Below are 21,898 nucleotides of genomic sequence, written 5' to 3' on the forward strand. Positions count from 1 at the left end.
TTCGTGCAGATGGGCACCCATTACAGAGTTGGGAATCAATTTAAAGGGTTCTGACCAGTGTTGAAAGATACGAATAGAACAGTAGAAAATACCATGTATCAGTAGTATTTTGCCAGACTATGTTGATGTAATAGCTTTGCATCACGGTAAGAAAAGTTTGGAAGCCACTGGTAGACGGCAGCCAGCATCATACACTGATTTTCAGACACTGCCACCTAATACAATCGCTATCAACTCACTTTGAGATGCCAGATCCCACTCTGCCCAAAGCAAACGTTTCCTGTGTCCCGGAGGCTCCTGGTCTTGCCCTGAATGTTCAACCATGTTCAAGTTCCGCTTGGAGTTCCCTATGACCATCTTGGGCTTCCCAGGTGGCTCAGTTCAGTTCAGTCCCTGTCTTGTCTGACTCTTTGCAACCCCATGGACTGCAGCACACCAGGCTTCCCTGTCCATCACCAACACCCGGAGCTTGCTCAAACTCATGTCCATAGAGTCGGAGATGCCATCCAACCATCTCATCCTCTATCATTCCCTTCTCTTCCTGCCTTCAATCTTTCCCATCATCAGGGTCTTTTCTTTTCCAAGGAGTCAGTTCTTCACATCAGGTGGCCAAAGTACTGGAGTTTTAGCTTCAGCTAAGACTTCAGAGTCTTAGCAGGACTCTACCGCCAGGGGGCGCCCGTGCCCCGACGTGAATGAGTTATCCTCTATCCTCTACTCAGCCCAAGCGCTTGATCTTGGGGTTCCAGCTCGCCCTGAGGGTCGGGTTTACTGCGACTGAAGCCCTGACCACGAATAGAATTCCCCGAACAGAGCATGGCAGGAGGGCGCAGGTGGTCACGAAGGAATGTGGCCATCCTAAGATACCCACTTATCCCTTCATTCCACAATGTTCATTAAATGCCTCCGTGCATCTCCCAGAGCGCGTATTTGGTGGGTGAGGACGGACAGTACCTCAAATTCACCACCCCGCCGGTCCAGGGAGGCCTCCTCGCCTAGACTTGTATGAGACAACCCCGGGTGGAGTCCTGCCGGCTGTGTGACCTTGGGCAGCTTGCATAGCCTCTCTGTGCCTCAATTTCCTCTGCTCTAAAATGGGTCTAATAACACCTGCTTCATAGGGTCATCATGAATATTAAATGAGTTAATATTTGTAAATTATTTTGAAGGGTCTGGTATGTTTATTAAATCAATTGCTAAAATTTCCCATTTTACAGAAAAGAAAACTGAGGATCAGAGTAGGGATCACCAAAGCCATATTTTTTTTCTCCTAAGGAGAACTCTTGAGTTGAGCCCAGTGATCCCCAATTCCCAGCCCAGAGGCTTTTCCTTGGCATAGAATTTGGGGTAGAAATAAACCCCATTTCCTTGGCATAGTGGTGGGGTGGAGGAGGGGGCGGTGTGGGTGCTGAAGCCAGTGAAATACTCTAGCAGAGCCTAGGCCCCAACAACACAACAGTCAGTGTTGGAATCACGACTGAAACTAGCTTGGGGCCCTATCTCTGGGTCAGCAGAATAGCCAGACAAGTAAATAAATCATTTTCTTACTGTCAACGACATCCACACTGAAGTATAGATGTACAAGGAAAGGAAAGTGAGCTGGTCAGTAAGATTCATGGAGCTGCCTCTTCAGTTCTGAATTGTGATAAACTATGAAGTAAGGTTGGGCGTGGCATTAGCCCTCTCAGGAGAAGGGGATCTAACAGGGCCAGAAGGTGCAGGCCAATTACATGACCAGGTCCCAGGATACCTGTATCATACCTGCTGCTCTGTGGTCTTGCCCTAAATGTTCAACCATGTTCAAGTTCCGCTTGGAGTTCCCTATGACCATCTTGGGCTTCCCAGGTGGCTCAGTTCAGTTCAGTCCCTGTCTTGTCTGACTCTTTGCAACCCCATGGACTGCAGCACACCAGGCTTCCCTGTCCATCACCAACACCCGGAGCTTGCTCAAACTCATGTCCATAGAGTCAGAGATGCCATCCAACCATCTCATCCTCTATCATCCCTTCTCTTCCTGCCTTCAATCTTTCCCATCATCAGGGTCTTTCCCAGTGAGTCAGTTCTTCACATCAGGTGGCCAAAGTACTGGAGTTTCAGCTTCAGCATTAGTCCTTCCAATGAATATTCAGGACGATGTCCTTTAGGATGGACTGGCTGGATCTCCTTGCAGTCCAAGGGACTCTCAAGATTCTTCTCCAACACCACAGTTCAAAAGCACCAATTCTTCAGTGCTCAGCTTTCTTTATAGTCCAACTCTCACATCCATACATGACTCATACATGACCCAGGTGGCTCAGTGGTAAAGAAATCCACCTGCCAGTGCAGGAAAAAAAAGTTATGGCTTCCAAAGAAGAAAGCAGGGAGAGGGATAAATGAGGCGTTTGGAATTAACAGATATGAGCTACTATATATAAAACAGGCAAACAACGAGGACCTACTGTATACAGCACAGTGAACTCTGCTCAATATTTTGTAATAACCTGTAATGGGAAAGAATCTGAAAAAGAACATATATATGTATATATGTAACTGAATCACTTTGCTGTACACTTGAGACTGCTGCTGCTGCTGCTGCTAAGTCGCTTTAGTCGTGTCTGACTCTGTGCGACCCCACAGACGGCAGCCCACCAGGCTCCCCCGTCCCTGGGATTCTCCAGGCAAGAACACGAGTGGGTTGCCATTGCCTTCACACCTGAGACTAACGCACTGTAAATCAACTGTACTCCATTTTTTAAAAATCCATAACGTACAATTTACGGTTTTAACCATCTTAAAGTGTGTAATTCAGTGGCATTTGGCACATTCATAATGTGGCACAACCATCACTGCTATCTCACTCCAGAACTTTTTCATCCCTTCCCCCACCCCCAAACAGGAACCCTAAACCAGTTAAACAGTCAGTCACCCCCCAAACCGCCCTCCGCTCAGCTCCTGGACACCACTAATCTGCTTTCTGCCCCTGTGACTTTGCCCAGTTTGAGCACTTCGTGTAAAGGGAATCATGCAATATTTATGTGCAAGAACAGAGCCCTCCAAGGTATCCAGGTCCTTATCTTTGGAAACCTGTGGATGGTAATTTCTGTGGTAGAAAGGACCCTGCTGATGTGGTTAAGCTAAGCATTTTGAGATGGGGCAATTATCGGGGGTTCCCTGAGTTGGCCCTAAATGTAACCACAAGGATTTTCCTAAGAGGGAGGCGGAGGGAGATTTGAGCACAGAAGAGAAGGACGCGTGATGGAAAAGCAGATAAAAGCGGAGTCAGGCAGAGAAAGCGACGCCGTTGGCTTTGCAGATGGCAGAAGGGGCCCGGAGGCAGGAGGATGGGTTCTCCCCTGGAGCCTCTCAGGGGAGCAGGGCTTCAATTTCAACTTAAAACAACACAAATACATCGTCATATGGTTCTGGAGTCCAGAAGTCTAAAAGGAGTCTCAGGGGGATAAAATCAAAATGTTGGCAGCAGTTGTTTCTTCCAGAGGATCTTAAGGTGAATCTCCTCCTTGCTTTTTGCAGGTTTGGGTGGTGGCGTCACGTGTTTAGTCGCTCAGTCGTGTCCGACTCTTTTGCGACCCCCTGGACAGCAGCCCCCAGGCCCCTCTGTCCATGGTATTTCTCAGGGAGCCACCAGGGAAGCCCTGAAGGTATCACTACAATCTCTTGTGTTGCCGTCTACTCCTTTCCCCCTGCTGTGGTCCGAGTTCCCTCTCTCTGCCTCTCTCTCATAAACCTGTGATCACAGTGAAGTCCACCTGGGGAATCTCTCCATCCCCAAATCCTGAACGTGATCACAGCTGCAAAGGCCTTTTGTCCTGCAAGGTAACATAGTCACAGGTTCCAGGGATTAAGACCAGGATGTCTCTGGGGGCTGCTATCAGCTGGTCACAGACACTGTGTTTTAGAATCCTCCACCTGGGATGGGACTTAAGAAGTGGCCAACTTGGACAGCATTTATACTTTTCAGGCAAAGAAACAATAAATCTGTGAGGAGTTGACAGGATAAAGAGGCTTTGGGGGCCCAATTAGTGAGACTCTAAAGAGAATTTAGTCTTGTGACAGGAAATCAAGGCAGTAACCCAAGGTTTCCCGAGGTTTGTTTGGGCTTCCCTGGTGGCTCAGATAGTCAAGAATCAGCCTGCATTGCGGGAGACCTGGGTTTGATCCCTGAATTGGGAAGATCCCCTAGAGGAGGGCATGGCAACAAACTCCAGTATTCTTGCCTGGAGAATCCCGATGGACAGAGGAGCCTGGAGAGTACAGTCCATGGAGTCACAAAGAGTCGGACACGTCTATGACTAAGCACAGGAAGGTTTGTTTACTCAGGCTTCTTGGCTTGATTCCCTATGTCTGCTGATAAGGGTGTCCTCCTTCAGGTATGGGGAGGATACCTTTCACAGGAGAGATTTATTTTCTGCTTTCAGGGAGAAAGAAAGGGGGGTCAGAGTGTCTTATGTTGGCCATTTTCTTCTTCTTTTTTAAAAAACATTTATTTTTGGCTGCATCAGGTCTCAGTTGCACGGGCTTCTCTATAGTTGAGGCTTGTGGGTTTAGTTGCCCCGCAGCATGTGGGATCTTAGTTCCCCATCCAGGGATCCAACCCACGTCCCCTGCACTGGAAGGTGGATTCTTAACCCCTGGACCACCAGGGAAGTCCTGAAGCATATTTTGAGATGGTCTGTCCTGGGCCCCAAACACACTTGCAGACACGTGCAAGAGTTTACATACACACACATCTGGGATACACTCTCCACCCTACTATTTCTCCCGAGAGGGGTGGAACCCTATATTCAGGCAGCCGAACGTAGTTTTCAGGCCAAGAAGACCCAGAGGCAATGACATCTCTCGCAGCAGAGAAGGAATAGAGTTCCTGACTTGGAGTGACACCTGGGTCCTGAGCACCCACTAAGTGCCCATGTCCTGTGGCCCTGGGTCTCCCTGGAATCCTGCCAGCGGCTGACCTCCCCGCTCCCAGTCTTTCTGGCCATCTATTGGACAAGCAATGAACAGTCTAATTGATTTGAAAGAAGGGAAGTGTTCTGGGCCCATTCTGCAACTCAGCAGAAATTGGAAAACTGACTCAAAACAAGACAAAGCACAGACAGAGGTCCTGGTGCTCCTTCTCCTGAGAGCCTGTGCCCCGAGGGCTGCTCTCCATGGCCCCCAGCCCGGGGTGCAGATGACACAGTAGCAAGGGCAAGGGGAGGGACATGCCGCAGCTTGGTACCAGCGGGGGCCATTCAGTTAAAAGTGATGTAGCCTCCTGTTTGAAAGACCAAGCAATAGGGAAGTAAAGTGAGGAACTAGCCAGAGATGAAAAGGAACTGAGCATTTGTGCATTTTCAGGCTGCATTTCCCCTGTTTCCTTCTAGTATCTGTAATAAAACTCAGCAGTTTTCCTGGTCAGCAACTCTCCATCCTACACAAGCTCTGAGCTCTGTGAGAGCTGATGATTGTGGGGCAGCAGTGGGGGTGGGGGGCAGGTAGCACCCGAGAATGTGAGTTCTGGTCCCCAGGTTGGACAGACCCTCATAGGGGGGCACCATCGCCCCCACTTAGGGAAACCATGGCTTTTTGCACCGCAGTCTGAGGAGGGAAACAGACTGTTCTAGTTATGCCCCCAAACCACTCTGAAGTTCAATTAGTCATTGGAAAGACTTAAAGAATTCAGAGAAATTGTTATACTGATGCTTTGTTACAACAGAAGGATACAGATTAAAATCTGCACACCTGGGAATCCCCTAGTGGTCCAGTGTTTAGGACTTTGCACTTTTACTGCCCAGGTTCCAATTTTGATTCCTGGTGGAGGAACTAAGATCTTGCAAGCCATGTGGCACAGCCAAAGGGAAAAATAGAATGTTGTGTTGTTGTTTAGTCACTAAGTCCTGTCTGACTCTTTTTGTGATCCCCATGGGCTATAGCTGGCCAGGCTCCTCTGTTCATGGGATTTCCCAGGCAAGAGTACTGAAGTGGATTGCCATTTCCTTCTCCAGGGGATCTTCCCAACCCAGGGATAGAAGCCAGTACCCTGCATTGGCAGGTGGATTCTTTACCACTGAGCCACCTGGGAAGTCCATAGAATAGAAGAGAATAGAAAATAGAATAGAATCTGCAAAGTAAAAATTGCCCAAGGCAGTACTGAGGGGAGGCCAGGCACACGCTTCTGGTGGCCTCTTCCACTGTGGACAGTGGTTAATTTTCCCAGTGCTATGGACTCAACTGTGTCCCCTCCAGTTCATAAGTTGAAGCCCTAACCCCCACACATGACTGTAGTTGGAGAGGAAGACAAGGGAGCAAGGTTATTGAAGTCATAAGGGTGGGATCCTTATACAATAGGATTAGTGTCCTTAGAGGAAGAGACACAGACAGGAGCATCCTCTCTCTGTCTCTCCCTCTCTCTGTCTCTGCCACGTGAGGGGACAGTGAGGAGGCAATCATCTCCCGGCCAGGAAGCAGGCCCTCTCCAGGCAGACACCTTGATCTTGATCTTGATCTTGGACTTCTGGCCTCCAGAACTGTGAGAAAGTACATTTCTGTTTTTTTTTTTTCCCACATTTATGTTGTATAAGCTGCCCAGAGTGTGATATGTTGCGCTGTGCTTAGTCACTCAGTCGTGTCTGACTCTTTGCAACCCCATGGACTGCAGCCCACCAGACTCCTCTGTCCATGGGGATTCTCCAGGCAAGAATACTGGAGTGGGTTGCCATGCCCTCCTCCAGGGGATCTTTCCAATCCAGAGATCGAACCCAGGTCTCCTGAATTGCAGGCAGATTCTTTACCGTCTGAGCCACCAGGGAAGCCCAAGAATACTGGCGTGGGTAGCTTATCCCTTCCCCAGGGATCTTCCCAACCCAGGAATTGAACCAGGGTCTCCTGCATTGCAGGTAGATTCTTTACCAGCTGAGTGGTATGTTACGGCAACTCAGAGCTGACCAATACACCCAGGGGCAACGTGTGACAATGCAGATGGAGCATAGACCTTGGAGTCTAGTGCTTACTGGGGGCCTGTTATAGGTTTGTGTCCCCCCGCCCAACAAAAGATGTTCAAGTCCCAACCCCCAATCCCTGTGAATGGGACCTTGTTTGGAAACAAGGTCTTTGCATGTGATCAAGTTAGATGAAGTCATGGTCGGGGTCGGGGGCGGGGGGGGCCCTAATCCAATATGAGGGCTTCCCAGGTGGCGCTAGTGGCAAAGAACTCACCTGCCAATGCAGGAGACGTAAGAGATTCTGGTTTGATCCCTGGGTCGGGGAGATCCCCTGGAGGATGGCATGGCAACTCACTCTAGTATTCTTCCCTGGAGAATCCCCATAGACAGAGGAGCCTGGTGGGCTACAGTCCATAGGGTTGCAAAGAATCAGACACAACTGAAGCGACTTAGCACGCATGCATGCAATCCAATATGACTGGTAGGTATTCTTTTTTTAAAAAAAAAAAAAAAAGGAAATGTGGACACCGAGACACGCATGCCAAGGGCTTAGCATTCCCTCACAGTTGCTGGGCAAAGCCCACACCTCTCTTTGGATGAAGGTAATTTTTTTTTTTCTGGCCATCTTAGTTCCCAGACCAGGGATTAAACCCGAACCCCCTGCAGTGGAAGCATGGAGTCTTAACCCCTGGACTGCCAGGGAAATCCCGAGGTTAATTCTTGACTACGTGCATTGCCAGTCACTTGGGGAGCTGGGTTGGAGCTGGCCAACAGAGTCGCCCCAGATACGCGTCCTTCGTTGCTATTTTGTTCTGACCTTCAGGAGAGGGATGGACACTCATCAACTCAGCCTCTGGGCAGTGCTGACCATGCTCTCCTGCTAGCACAGGTCTCAGTCTGGAAGCTTCTCACTGGAGATGCCTAAATCTTCTGCAGGCCCCCAGACAAAATGAAAATGTGCGGCCCCTTTGACCAAAAAAAAAAAAAAAAAGTAGGAAAAACCTTTTTCCTTTTTTTTTTAGCATTAAAAAAAAAATTGATGGGGGATTTCCCTGGCAGTCCTGTGGTTAAGACACAGAGCTTCCACTGCAGGGGGCACAGGTTCAATGCCTGGTCAGGGAACTAAGATCCCACAAGCCATGCAGTGTGGCCAAATTAAAAAAAAAAAATTGTTGTAAAATACCCATCACGTAGAATTTACCATTTTAACCATTTTAAAGTATACAATTCCATGACACAAAGTGCATTCTCGATGGTGTGGCACCCTCTCCACCATCTGGTTCCAGAACTTTTACATCTCTCCTAAAAGGAGACCTCACACCCATCAACAATCACACCCACAGCCCCAGGCAACCAGTAGTCTACTTTAAAATGTAGTCCCCTTCCAAGTATGTGGCCCTGTGCAAATATATATATATTATAATAAATAATAATAATAAATTATAACGTATATATATATTAATACATTTATCTGGCTGAGCCAGCTCTTAGTTCTTTGATCTTCATTGCAGCATACCAAATCTTAATTGCAGCATGTGGGATCTAGTTCCCCAACTAGACTATGGATTGAACCCCCTGCATTAGGAGCCCGGAGTCTTAGCCATTGGACCACCTCGGAAGTCCCTCTTCAGTGTTTTTAATTTACTAGCTAATGGCCAATTCCTCAGGTTTGACTGGGAGTTGGGGGGCGGGTGAGCAGTGTAGACTCTCACAGGCACTCAACACAGCACGTTCCAGACTCTCTCTATGCCTGAGTAGGGGGATGGAGGTGGGAAGGGGGCTGAGAACCTGTCTCTTGATCTAGGCTGTCCCTGGATCGACCTGGTGTGATCCAAGCTTCCAGTTCCCCAGGTGTGTGCTCCTTATCCCATGAGATTTCACTTATAGAACACAAAGTCAAAGATCAAAATTATTAGCAATTTCAAGATGACCCTCTTAGAGCATCAAACCTCAGTTGGGAAGCCCTTCGGAGCATGGGGCCCTGTGTAAATAGTTCACTTCCTACTGTGGAGCTGGAGGCCTTATGTGGACACAGACATGTCCCCAGGACAGGCAGGGAGATTGTGTCCTTTGGGGATCCTGGGTTTGGGGTCGCGAAAACAGTGAGGCAGGATTTGTGAGGCCTTGCCTTCCTCTGCCCTCAGCTCCTTCATGGAGTCGACATTTGCCTGGCAAATGAATGAATGACTGCATCCCTGCCTCTGCAGCCCCTCCCCACCCATTTCCCTTGAGAGCCCCACTGGCCCGAGGCTCACCCAGGGTGGCTGCATCCTGAATTAGAGCTGCCCTGCAACGTCCAAGCAGGAAAGGAGAAGTCAGAAGAGATATTTACCAGACTTCGGCAGCTCCGAGCTTCCTCTTTTGCTCATTTGTGGATGGTCACTCTCCCTGTCCTGTTGGAGCTTCCTTCACGGACAGAGAAGCAGGTCCAGAAACTGGACTGCCCTGGGAACTCCTGGCCCCTTGGACATGGAGAGGCTGCTGCTGCTGCCCCTGCTGCCCCTGCTGTGGGCGGGTGAGTGGGTCATGGGGAGAGCGGGTCCCGGGCTGGCTCTGGGGCTGCAGCTGAGCCTCTGTGTTCCTCCAGGGTCCCCGGAGAAGGAATCACTATACCAGCTGCAAGTGCAGGGATCGGTGACAGTGCAGGAGGGTCTGTGCGTCTCCGTGCCCTGTAACGTCTCCTACCCCCAGCTTGGCTGGGCCAAGTCCACACACGTTTACGGCGCATGGTTCCGGAAAGAGGATAGACTCCAAGAGGATGTTCTTGTGGCCACAGACAACTCAGCCCAGGGTGGGAAGAAGAAGAGAAATATCCCATTCCACCTCCTTGGGGACCCCAGGGCCAACAACTGCTCCCTGGGCATCGCAGAGGCCCGCAAGAGGGACAGTGGAAACTATTATTTTCAGCTGATAAGAGAAGCTGCAGAACACAGTTACAAGAATAACCAGCTCACTGTGAACGTGATCGGTATGGAAGGGTCCCCAGGAACCGAGGTCAGGGAGGGTGGGAAGGATGGACCCTGCCCCTCCATCTCTGAGGGCAGTGGGGGACAGTGGCCCACAGTCAGATCAGGGTGGGCACACATAGGGGTGCCCCTTGGGGTCTGGCCTCTCCATCTCTCCTCTCCAGCACGAACATGGACCCCCAATGTCCACATCGAGGAGCCCCTGGAGTCCGGCTCCAGCAGCCACCTCAAATGCTCCCTGCCAGAGGCCTGTGACTGGGCCAAGCCCCCCACCATCTCTTGGACCGGGGCTGCCCTCAGACCCCCGGGACTGGACTCCACGGAGGCCTATAACTCCTCGGAGATCCTGCTCACCCCCCGCCCGCAGGATCACGGGACGAGCCTCACCTGTCGGGTGACCTTCCGCAGGGCTTCTGTGAGCGCAGAGAGGACTGTCACGCTCAATGTGTCCTGTGAGCACCGGGCCAGGCCCTCGGGGTGCCTGTGGGGCTGGGAATGGGCGCTGGTGACCCCAAGCCAGGGGCTTGGGTGGGGGGGGTCCTGTTCTGCTTTGCTTCTGGAAGTGTGGGGGACCCTGGGAAGGGGGCTGGGGCAGGGGCAGCTCGGACTCCCTTCCTCACCATGGCGTCTCTGCCTCCAGATCCTCCCCAGAAGCTGACCATCAGCCTCTCCGGAGGAATTGGCACAGGTAGGAAGGGAGGGCCGTGCAGCATGGCAGGGATCGCAGAGAAGGGAGAGCCCCACCCCCCAAGGCCCCACCCCCCGTTCATTCCGGATACACGTAGATGAACCTCAGAAACATCACCTTGAGGGGAAGAAGCCCGATGTTTACACACCACGTCTGGAAGACACAAATCTAGAGAGACAGTCGTGGTCACATAGGGCTGGGTTAATGGAAGGATTGGGGGAAATGGCTGAGGGGTGCAGAGTGTTTCGGAGGGGGTCGTGAAAATGTTCTAAAATTGACTGTGGTGATGGTTATCCGAGTGACTTTCAAGTGGTATGTAAATGGAATTGTATGGTTTGTGAATTATGTCTCTATAAAGCTGCTTAAAGCTACTTGTGGGATCTCTTGGCAACTTGAAAAAAACAAACAGGATAGAGAAACAGAGACAGGGCTTCAGAGTCTGGGCTCAGCTGTCTGTGCCCCTATGTCTCTCTGCGTCTCTCTCTCTCTCCAGAGCTAAAACACCTGGGGAATGGCTCATCTCTTCCTGTTCTGGAAGGAGACTCTCTGCGCCTGGCCTGCGACACCGACAGCAACCCCCCAGCCACACTGAGCTGGTCCCGGGGGAGCCAGACCCTGAGCCCCTCACATCCTTCAAGCCCTGGGGTCCTGTACCTGCCCCGAGTGGAGTCGGGCCACGAAGGCGAACTCACCTGCCGAGCTCAGCACCCTCGGGGCTCCCTGTGGATCTCCGTGCATCTCTCTGTGCAGAGTGAGCTGCAGGGGAAGGGGGGAAGAAAACCCCCCGGGGAGAGGAAACTCGGGTGCAGGGAGGGGACAGACACCACTGACTCTCCTCCCTCCCTGCAGCACCCCCGCAGCTGCTGGGCCCCTCCTGCTCCCAGGAGGACAAGGGTCTGCGCTGCAGCTGCTCCTCCAGAGCCCGGCCGGCCCCCTCCCTGCGCTGGTGGCTGGGCGAGGGGCTGCTGGAGGGGGAGTTCAGCAACACCAGCAACGCCTCCTTCGAGGTCGCCTCCAGCTCCGCCGGGCCCTGGGCCAATGGCTCCCTGAGCCTCCGTGAGGGGCTCAGCTCCGGCCTCAGCCTCAGCTGCGAGGCCCTGAACGTCCACGGGGCCCGGAGCGGGTCTGTCCTGCTGCTGCCAGGTCAGGGGTCTGTTGGAGGGGGAGAAGCTTAGAGGGGACAGGAGTCATCCTAGAGAAGATGATGCTTGGTGTGGAGAAGGGCCTGGGCAGGAGGGTTGAGAGGCAGGGGTGGGGGCAGAGAACTGTTCTTCGGCTGGCTGGGGACTGAGGACAGGAGAGCTCAAACTCTACAGGAGGAGGGGGCACGTGGGTAAATCTTGCTCGTCTGCAGGGAAGCCCAGGCTTGGAGGGGAATTTTTTCTGGGGGCCATCGGGGGAGCTGGCGCCGCTGGCCTGCTCAGTCTCTGCTCCTGCCTCATCTTCTTCAGGTTAGTGTCGTCTCTGGGGGCCGGGCGAGTGCAGGGTGGGGAAGGGGATGGCCTTGGAATCCCTGGAGGGCCCCCTCTGGAGGAATCTGGACGGTATGGCGCTTTGGAGAACCGGGTCATGGGTCAGGGAATCAGAGCAGGATCTGTCCCCCCCACCGTGCACCCCAGCCATTGGTGAAGGATGCCCATTGTTGCTATGAAGGTCATGAGACGAGGTGCGTGCCCTACCTCTTGGCCTTGGTCAGCCCTTCTAGCCTGTCTCTCTCTCAAGTTTTCTTATCTTTTGGCTGCCCCACGCAGCAAGTGGGATCTTAGTTCCCCAACCAGAAATCGAGCCTGCAGTGGAAGAGCCGAGTCTTAACCACTGGCCACTGGCCTGCCAGGGGAAGTTCCAGCCCTTCTAGCCTCAAGTGGGGATGGGGAGGGGGTTAGGAAGGGGGCAATAGCCACTCTGCAAGCTCTGAGCCAGCTGGGCTGCTCAGAGGTCCTGGCTTCCCCTCTCAGAGTGAAGACCTGCAGGAAGGCAGCCCGTGAGAAGGATGAACCTTGCACACTGGGTCCCACCTCCCAGGTGAGTGATGAGCCCTCGGTCCCTCAGGATCCCAGCTGGCTGACTCCCCACCTGGCTGACTGCCATGGCCGCAGTCCTCGTGATGACTCAGGTGCTCATCACGACCCACACAGACTTTTCCTCTTAGGTCCCATCAGCATGGGGCTTCCCAGGTGGCTCAGCTGGTAAAGAATCCACCTGCCAATGCAGGACACATGAGTTCTATCCCTGGGTTGGGAAGATCCCCTGCAGGAGAAAATGGCAACCCACTCCAGTATTCTTGCCTGGGAAGTACCATGGACACAGGAGCCTGGTGGGATATAGTCCATGGAGTTGCAAAGAGTCAGACACTAAAACAACAACCCATCAACACAGCTACTCAGTCCAATGACCTGGGAGCCCCTCCCTTTTGCCCTCTGGCTCCTCTCTCGAGAGCCAAGGACCACTAATCCATCTTACTGATGGCATTTATTTCCAACTGGGCCCTCCTCCTTTCTCTCTGGACCCCAGACCCACGTTGCCCCCACTTCCTACCTCACCTCCCCAAGACAGGATGCCGCAAGGATCTCCCCAAAATAACTACTATGTACTACCAGCAAAATCAATTTCAGGGGTCCCCAAGATACCACCAGGCAAGTTCTGAGACAAACTTATCAGGCAAGACATTTCAAGGGCTTAGAGGTTCCCTCCCAGGTGCTGGAGCAAAAGGTCAAATTTTCTTCAGGCAAGGTTAACTCTTTCCGGCATAAGATCTTTCAATTATAACACTCATAATGGGGGCTTCCCTGGTGGTCCAGTGGTTAAGGCTCTACGTTCCCAACGCAGGGGGCCCGGGTTCCACTTCTGGTCGGGGAACTAGATCCTACGTGCTGCAGCTAAGAGTTGGCATGCTGTAACTAAGACCCAGTGTAGCCAAATAAATAGATAAATATTAACAAAAAACAAGCAAACAAAAAAGCTTATAATGCAGTTTGGGGATTGTGTTTGCCTGACTCTGTAATGATGAGTGGTCCCTGAGGTCAGTCCAGGCCTGAGCAAATCCCTGACCTTCTTATAACATCCATCCCATTCCGGTCCTATTAGATAGTAATATAACTGACTACAGCTTGAGTGTCTGCTTCCCCCACTGCCACTGCGAGATAGGGGGTGGCATCGTCTTTGTTCCTCACTGAATATCCAGCGCCTGGCACCAGGAGAGCAGGTCCTTAAGGCAGTACTGGAGTCAGAAGGACCTAGCATAAATCTTGGCCCTACCAAAGATTAAATGTCGGGCTTGGGGACATTCACTTAGCTTCAATTTCTCCACCTGATGTGTGTGTGCTTAGTCACTCAGTCATGTCCAACTCTTTGAGACCCAATGGACTGCAGCCCACCAGGCTCCTCTGTCCATGGGGATTCTCCAGGCTAGAGTACTGGAGTGAGTTGCCATGCCCTCCTCCAGGGGATCTTCCCAACCCAGGGATCAAACCCAGGTCTCCCTCACTGCAGGCGGATTCTTTACCGTCTGAGCCACCAGGGAAGCCCAATTTTATTGCCACAGCCCTCATTTATCTCCACCTGATAAATGAGGATAACAGTGTCTCCCAAGTAGATTGTTGTGAGAAATCCAAAAGACTGGCAACTGATTACCAAGTGCTGGGCATTAATACTCTCAAGCATTGAATGAACGAATGAATGGGGGCCCAGCCAATGTTTGGAGTGAATAGATGAAAAGACTGAACGTTCAGTTTCCTGGTTCACTTGTGGACGCTTCTTGCTCTTTTCCATCTCTTTATCCCTTTAAAAATTTTTTCAATTATTTATTTTTATGTGGCTGTGTTGGGTCTCAGTTTCAGCCTGCGGATCTTTGACCTTCCATGGGGCATGTGGGATGTTTTAGTGGTGGCTTGTGGGATCTTAGTTCCCTGACCAGGGACCCTGCACTGAGTGGGCGGAGTCTTGGCCACTGGCCCACCAGGGAAGTCCCCAGACCCTGTTACCCTAATATGACGCCTTTCTTTCCCCTCCACACAGGGTTACCAGGATGAGTGTCCTCCAGGCAGCCCCCTGGACTACCCGCCCCCAGCCGTGGCCGCCCCCCTCTCGGGGGAGGATCAGGAGCTTCATTACGCCTCCCTCAGTTTCCTCAAGCTGAGGCCCCGGGAGCCTCGGGACCAGGCTGCCACCAGCACCACCGAATATGCAGAGGTCAAGATCCTTAAATGACGACCCCGCCTCCCGCAACCTTCTGCAACCTGCGGCTGGGGGACCTGGGGCTTCTCAGGGAAGACAGACATCCGGGACGATGCCTGAGAGAACAGTTTTCCATGCACACGGGCTACCAGCTAGCGTATGCGAGTCCCGCTGGTGGCGTGATGGGCAGAACTGGGCTCACGTTTCAGACCTGTCACCAAACCATGCATGTGAGTTTGAGCGAGTCACCTTCTCCCTTCTCAGTCTCCCGCTCCATAAAATGGACACCACAAACCTAACTCACAGGGTTGTCGTGGGGCGTCAAGGCAGTAATTAACGCATATAGTGTCCCACGGGGATGAATGTGCAAAGGGCATCTCACCCAAGCTTAAACCTCTTCCCAAGACAACCTGCTGGGATAAAGGTCTGGCATGCTGGGCTAAATGGGGACCACTCTGCAGGGCTATCTAGCTCCAGAGGTGCCTCCCCCTGCCCCCAAGGCTGAGCAGAGGTTGTCATTAGGCAGGATCCCATCCTTAGGCTCCCCGTAGCCCGCCCCTCCCTTCCCTTCCACTGGGACTCACCCCTGGGGCACTTCCTGCGAACAGACTGCAAACTGGTCTTTCTCTGAGCCTGCTTCCTGTAAACCCAACTTGTCTATTTTCTCAGACACAAAAATCATTCACTGATTATCTGAAATAAATGACAAGGGTTCTTTTTAATTCTGTGTCCTTGATATTGTGGTTCTTAAAGAGGTTTTTTTGTAGAATCTGCTTATAAAATTCCTTGCAGTTCCATTCTGTATCCATTTACATTGTAATATAGTTTTTACAAGGGTCATGGCCAACTGCTTTTGTTCTTTTTCCCACTGAGCGTCCATTTAACTTTTTCCATTGTTTCCATTCATGAGGGAACACGCCCAACAGTAGTGTTATGAGCCAATATAGGAATATGTTTTAGCATACAGTTAATAACTTCAGGCTGGAACTGCTCTACAAACTAGAGGTGTTGAAGGTCCTAATTCCATCTTTCCTGGCACATTTTGCCTTGCCATTTTTCAGGATTATATTGCATCTCTTGACCAATGACCTTTAGAAATGGTGTCTGGACTTCCCTGGTGGTCCAGTGGTTAAGAATCTGCCTGCCAACGCAGAGGATACAGGTTTGATCACTGCTCCAAGAACTAAGACCATTAATGCTGAGAACAACACCCTCCTCTTTCAGAAGTTGGGATGAACTGTCAACACCTGGGCTCTGGAGACAGACAGAGGCTGCTTGAGAGACAGGGAGGGAGACTGCCCACTGCCCACACTCTTGCCACTCTGCCTGGATGTGGGCTTCTCCTGTTGTTTGAACAGTGCTGATCCTGCTGGCTGGGCTTGCTCAGAGAGGGGAGGGGAGGACCAGGGTGAGGAGGGTAGCTGGACCTTGGCCAAGTGGTTCAAGGGCAGGAGGGTGGCGGGGTCGGGGGGCAGGCGTCGACTGTGACCAGTCCTCCTGCCTGATCTGGGATCCCCAAGGGTGGCTGACGTCCCTCTTCCCTTGTGGACTCGTGAACACAGAGGGGCTGCCAGTGGGAGATTTTCTGATGGTTTTCTCTCTCACTGAGGAATACGTCCTTCTGCAAAGGGTTATACACCCTTCCTTTCAGCCAGGAAATGGTCATCAGTCTGCTCATTCTTCTTTCCTCTCCAGAGAAGGGGGAGAATCGAGGCTTCTCTGAGCAGTTTATCCCTGCTTCTGGCTTCTGATTCTTCCCATCCCAAAGCAGGGTGCATAATTTAAAATATCCAAAGCGAAATTCAAGGAGGCATGTTTATCTCCTCCTCCATTTTTTTTCTTTTTCTTTTTAATTGAAGCTCCTCCTCCGCAATCCCTCCCAGCCTAATTATTTGCACATGCTGCCGGCCAGCCTGCCTTTGAAACCTCTCCCCAGGCTCTCTCTGTCCTGTGGCCTCCTCCCTGGTCTCTCTGTGTCCAGGCTCCCCCTAAAGGTGCCCTCCAGTCTGGAGGACCCTCATTCTCCATCACAACCCGTGCTTTGTCTTCAGAGTGCCGATCACAGCCCCAAGTCGTGTCCTTCTGCTTGACTGTAGACTCCATCAGCTCAAGGGCCTTGGCACGTAGGTCTGGTTCATCGGGATCCTCTGGGCAGCACAATGGGTGTCGTATAGCATGAACTCAAGACATGTCTGCTGAATGTTTGTTGAATAAGACGAAGGGTGAATGTGTGGAAGAGAAGAAGGGTAAGTGGATGAGAGAATGAGCGGTAAATGAGTGGATGGATGAAAGGGTGAATAGATGGATGGACAAGCATATGGACGGGTGCATGGAGAGATAGATGGATGGATAGACGATGGATGAATAAGTGAAAGAATGGATGAATGAGTGTCTGCTCGAAAATGTGGACAGATATATGGAAGAGTGGAGGGAATTCCCTGGTGGTCCAGTGGTTAAGAATCTGCCTTCCAACGCAGGGGACGTGGGTTCAATCCCTGATCAGGGAACTAAGATCCCATATGCTCTGGGGCAACTAAGCCCTCTCACAGCAACTAAGATCCGACACAGCCAAATAAATAGATATTAAAAAAAAAAAGAGTGGATGGTTGGATGAAAGGTTGAGGAGATGGATGGATGGGGAAGAAAAATGAGCTACATTTTTCCAAAAGGAACTTCTTTTGCAGACAGCCGACTCTCCAAGTTCCAATGAAACAATTTATTGTCAAAGCGCAGTGGTGCCAATGGCAGTGTCCCCACTGAGGGGACCAGCCCAACCCCCGTCTGTGAATCGGGGGTCTTCTCCGCCCAAAACCCCAGGGGCTGGCGGGAGACAACAGCTGAAGGGAGGGACAGTCGAAAGGAGGGAGTTCACAGTATGTGGGGCCTAACTTCCGGGTTCCCTGAGGCTGATCTAGACCGATGATGAGCAGTTTCACCTGAAGAAGTGGCAGGAATGCACATTTGAGGGATCTTTTGAGAAGCTTATCTGTGATTCTACAGCAGGCCTTCAGTCACATAGCTCCTTTTTTTTTTTTTCTATTTCAAACTCCAGGCTGAAAGTTCTAGAAGACAATAGAAATGGCTGTCAGTGTCATTCATTCAAAGGGTACCCTTTAAGACCCTACGCAGCAGCAGCAGTGTGATAGCAGCTTTCCATCAATACTTTCTAGGGATGGGCAACACCACCACAAACAAGAGGACCAAGGAGGCTTTGCTGGAGGAGAGTTGTGGAGACACGACAGATTAAACACACGCTTCCCCCCAAGAGGGGACAAGGGGTGTGCAGAAAACAGGAGACGTGATAAGGGAGGTGGTCAGGAGGCACCTCACTGGGGCGATCTGGGGAGGCCTCGGGATCTGATGGGCGGTGATGTGAAGGAGCTGGTCGTGGCAAAAACAAAGGGGACAATGGTCACAGGCCGTGGGGATGGTGCATGCTGAGGTCCTGAGGTGGGACTGATCTCCGCGTGGGCTGGAATCTGAGGGGAGGACGGGCAGTCAGGCCTAGGCAGAGCCAAGAGGATCCCCAAGTTACTCCAAGGTCCCCAGGCTCCTTAAGGAGCATCTCCTCACTAACTTCCTAACCGAGGGACAACCCTGCTGCTGAGTGAGTGGTCCTCGGAGACTGAGCAGACCGGACACTACAGTCCTGAAAGGGGCCGTTAGGTTTGCTTTTAAATTTCCACCATATGGGTTGGACGGGGAGGTACTGTAAGACAGGCCAGCATCGACAGGAAGACCGGATGGCCCACTCGGTAAATATGGGTAGGGCATCTGTGAGCCAGGCCAGCGACGTGCGCGGGGAACGCAGAGATGCAGAGACAGACTCGACCTGGTCCTCACGGAGCTCATCGCCAGCAGGTGACTATGACAAGTGCCCATGCTCCAGGGGATCCCGGACAGAGGACAGAGGCAGAGCCCTGGAGAAGGTGGACTAGAAGGAACTTAGCAACTGCCCGGAGCGGGAGAGAGGGGTGTGGGAGGAGCCAGAGGTCTCTCAGACAGCTGTGGGGGTGGGGACAGAGACTGGGTGGGGAGGGGGGTGCGGTCAAGCTGGGTGGAGGAGGTCATGCCTTCAATTTTGGAGAGTGTCTGTGGTTAAGGTGGACGGTGTGCTAGGTTCCTGAACAAACAACCTGGTATTTCTGGAGCGCTCTGTGCCCATCCCATCATACGGCATCAGTGGAGACAGCCATGGGAGCCAGGGACAGGGTTGAGACCCCCCGGGTTCTTCCTGCTGGAACCCACCTAGGGTACCACCTGGAGGTCCAAGGGGTCGTAGGCGGACGCCCGCAGGTCCTGCAGCAGGGCTTCCAGCTCGTTCCTCAGTGTGGAGTAGGGCGGCTTCTCCTCGTACTGGAGGGCCATCACCACCTTCAGGTACTCCTGCAGGGTCTCTGCGGCCAAGACACGGGGGAGGCCTGAGGGGAGCAGCCCCCCAACCCAGAGCCTGGGGGGCCGTGCCCAGAGGGTCTCAGCCATGGTGCTCCTTTGCTCAGTGCTTCCTCTGTGCCCGGCACTGCTGCAGCCACTTAGATTTTAGTTTTTTTAAAACATTAAACATGAGCACCGGGAAAGTGGTACCAAGAGCAATAGCGTGTCTGTCGCCTAGCGTCACTGATAGGGACAGAATAGGACAGTGTAGGGAAACAACAGCCAGTCAAGATGGCAGTGGTCAGGCTCTCTCGCCCGGCTCCCTCTCACTGCCGTCCCACGGTCCGCTTGCTCTGGTCCACATTGTGTAAATAGTGACTCTGCGTGGTTATGGAACAGTTGAGATCGTTTACAGCACTGCGCAGGAGAATCATGCCTACAGAAGCTCCACCTGAAAAGCCCTTGCCACGCAGTGGGGTGATGTCAACCATTAGAGAAGAATAAAGCCTGTCTGCCTTTCTGCTGCGAACAAAGCGTGTCTGCAGCTCCTCGAATCTTCTTCCAGCTTCCTATCTGGTGCCTGGCTTGCAGCTGGCCTACCCTGGGCTCAACTATGGCAAGACAGACAGTCAGGACGATGTAGAAGCCCCAGTAGGGGACTATAGATAGAGAGGAAACCTAGGCAGCTTTTGGAGACCACTTTAAGTTGATGCTGCCTCAAGAAAGCTACTGGGGCTTCCCGGTGGTGCAGTGGTAAAAGAATCCGCCTGCCAACGCAGGGGGCACAGGAGATGTGAGTTTGATCCCTGGGTTAGGAAGATCCCCTGGAGGAGGAAATGGCAACCCACTCCAGTACTCTCGCCTGAGAAATCCCATGGACAGAGGAGCCTGGCGGGCTACAGTCCGTGGGGTCGCAGAGTTGGACACAACTGATCAGGCATACACACACACACACACAGCCCGCTTAATTCTGGGGCAGAGCCCACTTGCCTGCTGGCTTGCACCTCTCACGAGCATCCTGTATTAATAAATCTACATCGTGCCCATCATTTTGCCTCTTCTGAGCTGAGACAAAAAGAATCTGAGCCTCGGTAAGTCCAGGCATCAGGTGAGTGATTCCAATTAAAAGACAGTGGGGTCAAGGCCTAATCTGAGGTGCACGGATTTATCATCAGCTATCAACTCACGCCAACCTTGTTTCAGCAAAACCCCTACTGCTTCCCCCTCCTGTATTGTTTTAAAGCAAATCCCAGCTGATTATATGATTTTATCTCTAACTATTTGGTGCATATCTCTGAAATGGGGGCCAACAAGCTTTTACTGTGAAGTGCAGGAGAGTAAATATTTTTGGCTCAGAACGCAGGGAGCCTGTGAGGGGAGGACCAAACTCGGCTGTTCTCCCACAAAAGGCCCAAAGAGGGAGGCCGGGAAGCCAGTGCACCAAGACTGCTTTACTGATGGACGCTGCAGCTTGAACCTCACAGGGTTCATGTGTCACGAAATGATGTTCTTTTGATGTTTTTTCAAAAGATACAAATGAAATTATAAACAAAACAGAAACAGATGTATAATTAGAAAGGCATTTTGTCATATGAAATATGTATTTCGAATTATAACCCGTTACTCACATACATATATATGACTATAAATAGGTATCACTGAAGCTAGTATCTCATTAAGCATTTCCTTCTGCAAGGCACTCATACTTTTTCTGTCTTTTAAGTTTTGCTTATCTGTTTGTTTATTTTTGGCTGTCTCGGGGCTCCTTTGCTGTGCTCGGGGTCTCTCTAGTTGCGGCGAGTGGGAGCCTGCTCTCTAGCTGTGGCGCCTGGCCGTCTCACTGCAGTGGCTCCTCTCGTTGCAGAGCACAAGGTCTAGGGTGATTTCAGCAGCTAGGGCTCCCAGGCTCTAGAACGCAGGCTCAGCAGTTGTGGCACAGGGGCTTAGTTGCCCCTTGGCATGTGGAATCTTCTCAGCTCAGGGATCGAACCCACGTCTCCTGCACTGGCAGGTGGATTCTTAACTACTGGACCACCAGGGAAGTCCTTTAATTTTTAAAAAAAAACCACCTGACCCTCCATCCCTGAGAATTGCTGTTAACATTGGCTTCACATCCTCTGCAATGCTTTCTTCGCAGATTTTCTTCTCTGATGAGACCTTTTAATAATGAAAATGGGATCTGACCATGTGTGGTTTATATATATATATTTGTACGTATTTGGCTGCAAGGGGTCCTACAGTTGTGGCACGTGGGATCTTTGAGCTTCGCTGCGGCATGCAGAATCTTTAGTTGCAGCATGTGGGATCCAGTTTCCTGACCAGGGATCGGACCCGGATCCTCTGCATTGGGAGCCCAGAGTCCTAACCACTGGACCACCAGGGAAGTCCCTTTTTCACTTTTAAAATCCCCATTAAATGGATTTCATGACTGACTAATGAGTCACAACTGCAGTTTCAGCTGACATTAAGTGTATTTTACCACAATTTTAAAAATATCCGTAAAATTCTATAAGTATTGACACAGAAAATCTCCAAGGAATCTTCTTAGATGAAAAAGTAAGTCAGAGACAAATATAGACGACATGACTCTTAAAAAAACCCACACATTATGTGTATGTGGTTACGTGTGTCTGTGTGCATTGCTGTTGTTACTGTTCAGACACACTTCTGAATCTGGGCGGGGGGAAAATTTTTGTTTCTACGAGGGGCACAGATACACATGTGATTTGGAAAACTCGAGGGAAATAGAGGGGTGTGAGGACAGGCACCCCCCGGAT

The 21,898-nt window shown here is 51.5% G+C and overlaps 2 protein-coding genes and 1 long non-coding RNA gene across 39 annotated transcripts in view; 1 reads left to right on the top strand and 2 right to left on the bottom strand.

The window, feature by feature from the left end:
• Positions 1-5,649: 5,649 nt before the first annotated feature.
• On the bottom strand, positions 5,650-11,402 carry LOC147354266 (uncharacterized). Of its 2 annotated transcripts, XR_015146391.1 has the most exons (4): positions 11,267-11,402; positions 10,274-10,375; positions 9,176-9,207; positions 7,199-7,324 (listed from the first exon to the last, which is right to left on the bottom strand). It is a non-coding gene; the product is annotated as an uncharacterized LOC147354266 (long non-coding RNA). The 2 variants fall into 2 exon arrangements; XR_015146392.1 differs by lacking the exons at positions 9,176-9,207; positions 10,274-10,375; positions 11,267-11,402 and adding exons at positions 5,650-6,506; positions 9,253-9,416 and having other exon boundaries at positions 7,195-7,324.
• Positions 9,265-15,469, top strand: SIGLEC11 (sialic acid binding Ig like lectin 11). Of its 13 annotated transcripts, none has more exons than XR_015146309.1 (9): positions 9,266-9,435; positions 9,508-9,888; positions 10,051-10,338; positions 10,527-10,574; positions 11,068-11,325; positions 11,424-11,717; positions 12,026-12,240; positions 12,530-12,596; positions 14,589-15,469. XR_015146309.1 is itself a non-coding variant. In XM_086353793.1 (9 exons), exons 1-9 carry the CDS (start codon positions 9,390-9,392, stop codon positions 14,778-14,780), a joined length of 1,671 nt encoding a protein of 556 aa, XP_086209919.1. In that variant the 5' UTR covers positions 9,375-9,389; the 3' UTR covers positions 14,781-15,469. The 13 variants fall into 13 exon arrangements, 7 of the variants coding, with proteins under 7 accessions (XP_086209924.1, XP_086209922.1, XP_086209923.1 ...); XR_015146311.1 differs by having other exon boundaries at positions 12,026-12,118; positions 14,589-14,663; XR_015146312.1 differs by lacking the exon at positions 12,026-12,240 and adding an exon at positions 11,929-12,025 and having other exon boundaries at positions 9,267-9,435; positions 10,254-10,338.
• A 1,979-nt stretch (positions 15,470-17,448) lies between these two features.
• Positions 17,449-21,898, bottom strand: part of VRK3 (VRK serine/threonine kinase 3) — a 34,948-nt gene continuing 30,498 nt past the window's right edge. For 16 of the 24 annotated variants that reach the window (XM_086353878.1, XM_086353885.1, XM_086353891.1 and 13 more), the window contains 2 exons: positions 18,996-19,144; positions 17,449-17,809 (listed from right to left, as the gene is read on the bottom strand). In XM_086353878.1, coding sequence (XP_086210004.1) covers positions 18,996-19,144 — 149 coding nt within the window. In that variant the 3' untranslated portion in view covers positions 17,449-17,809. Of the gene's footprint in view, positions 17,810-18,072; positions 18,252-18,995; positions 19,145-20,703; positions 21,279-21,898 lie in introns of those variants that run through there. The other 8 variants (XM_086353880.1, XM_086353876.1, XM_086353879.1 and 5 more) reach the window with 4 other exon arrangements.

This window comes from Bos grunniens, chromosome 18, assembly GCF_055505025.1.
Source record: "Bos grunniens cultivar Pamir isolate PY7600 chromosome 18, Bosgru_T2T1.0, whole genome shotgun sequence".
Taxonomy (NCBI): domain Eukaryota; kingdom Metazoa; phylum Chordata; class Mammalia; order Artiodactyla; family Bovidae; genus Bos; species Bos grunniens.

Bases quoted from the DNA above. Each gene is read 5' to 3' on its own strand.
- SIGLEC11 (XM_086353791.1), top strand. From the start codon at position 9,390: ATGGAGAGGCTGCTGCTGCTGCCCCTGCTGCCCCTGCTGTGGGCGG. The intron at 9,436-9,507 runs GTGAGTGGGTCA...GTGTTCCTCCAG, and splicing joins GCTGCCCCTGCTGTGGGCGG to GGTCCCCGGAGAAGGAATCA. The intron at 11,326-11,423 runs GTGAGCTGCAGG...CCCTCCCTGCAG, and splicing joins CGTGCATCTCTCTGTGCAGA to CACCCCCGCAGCTGCTGGGC.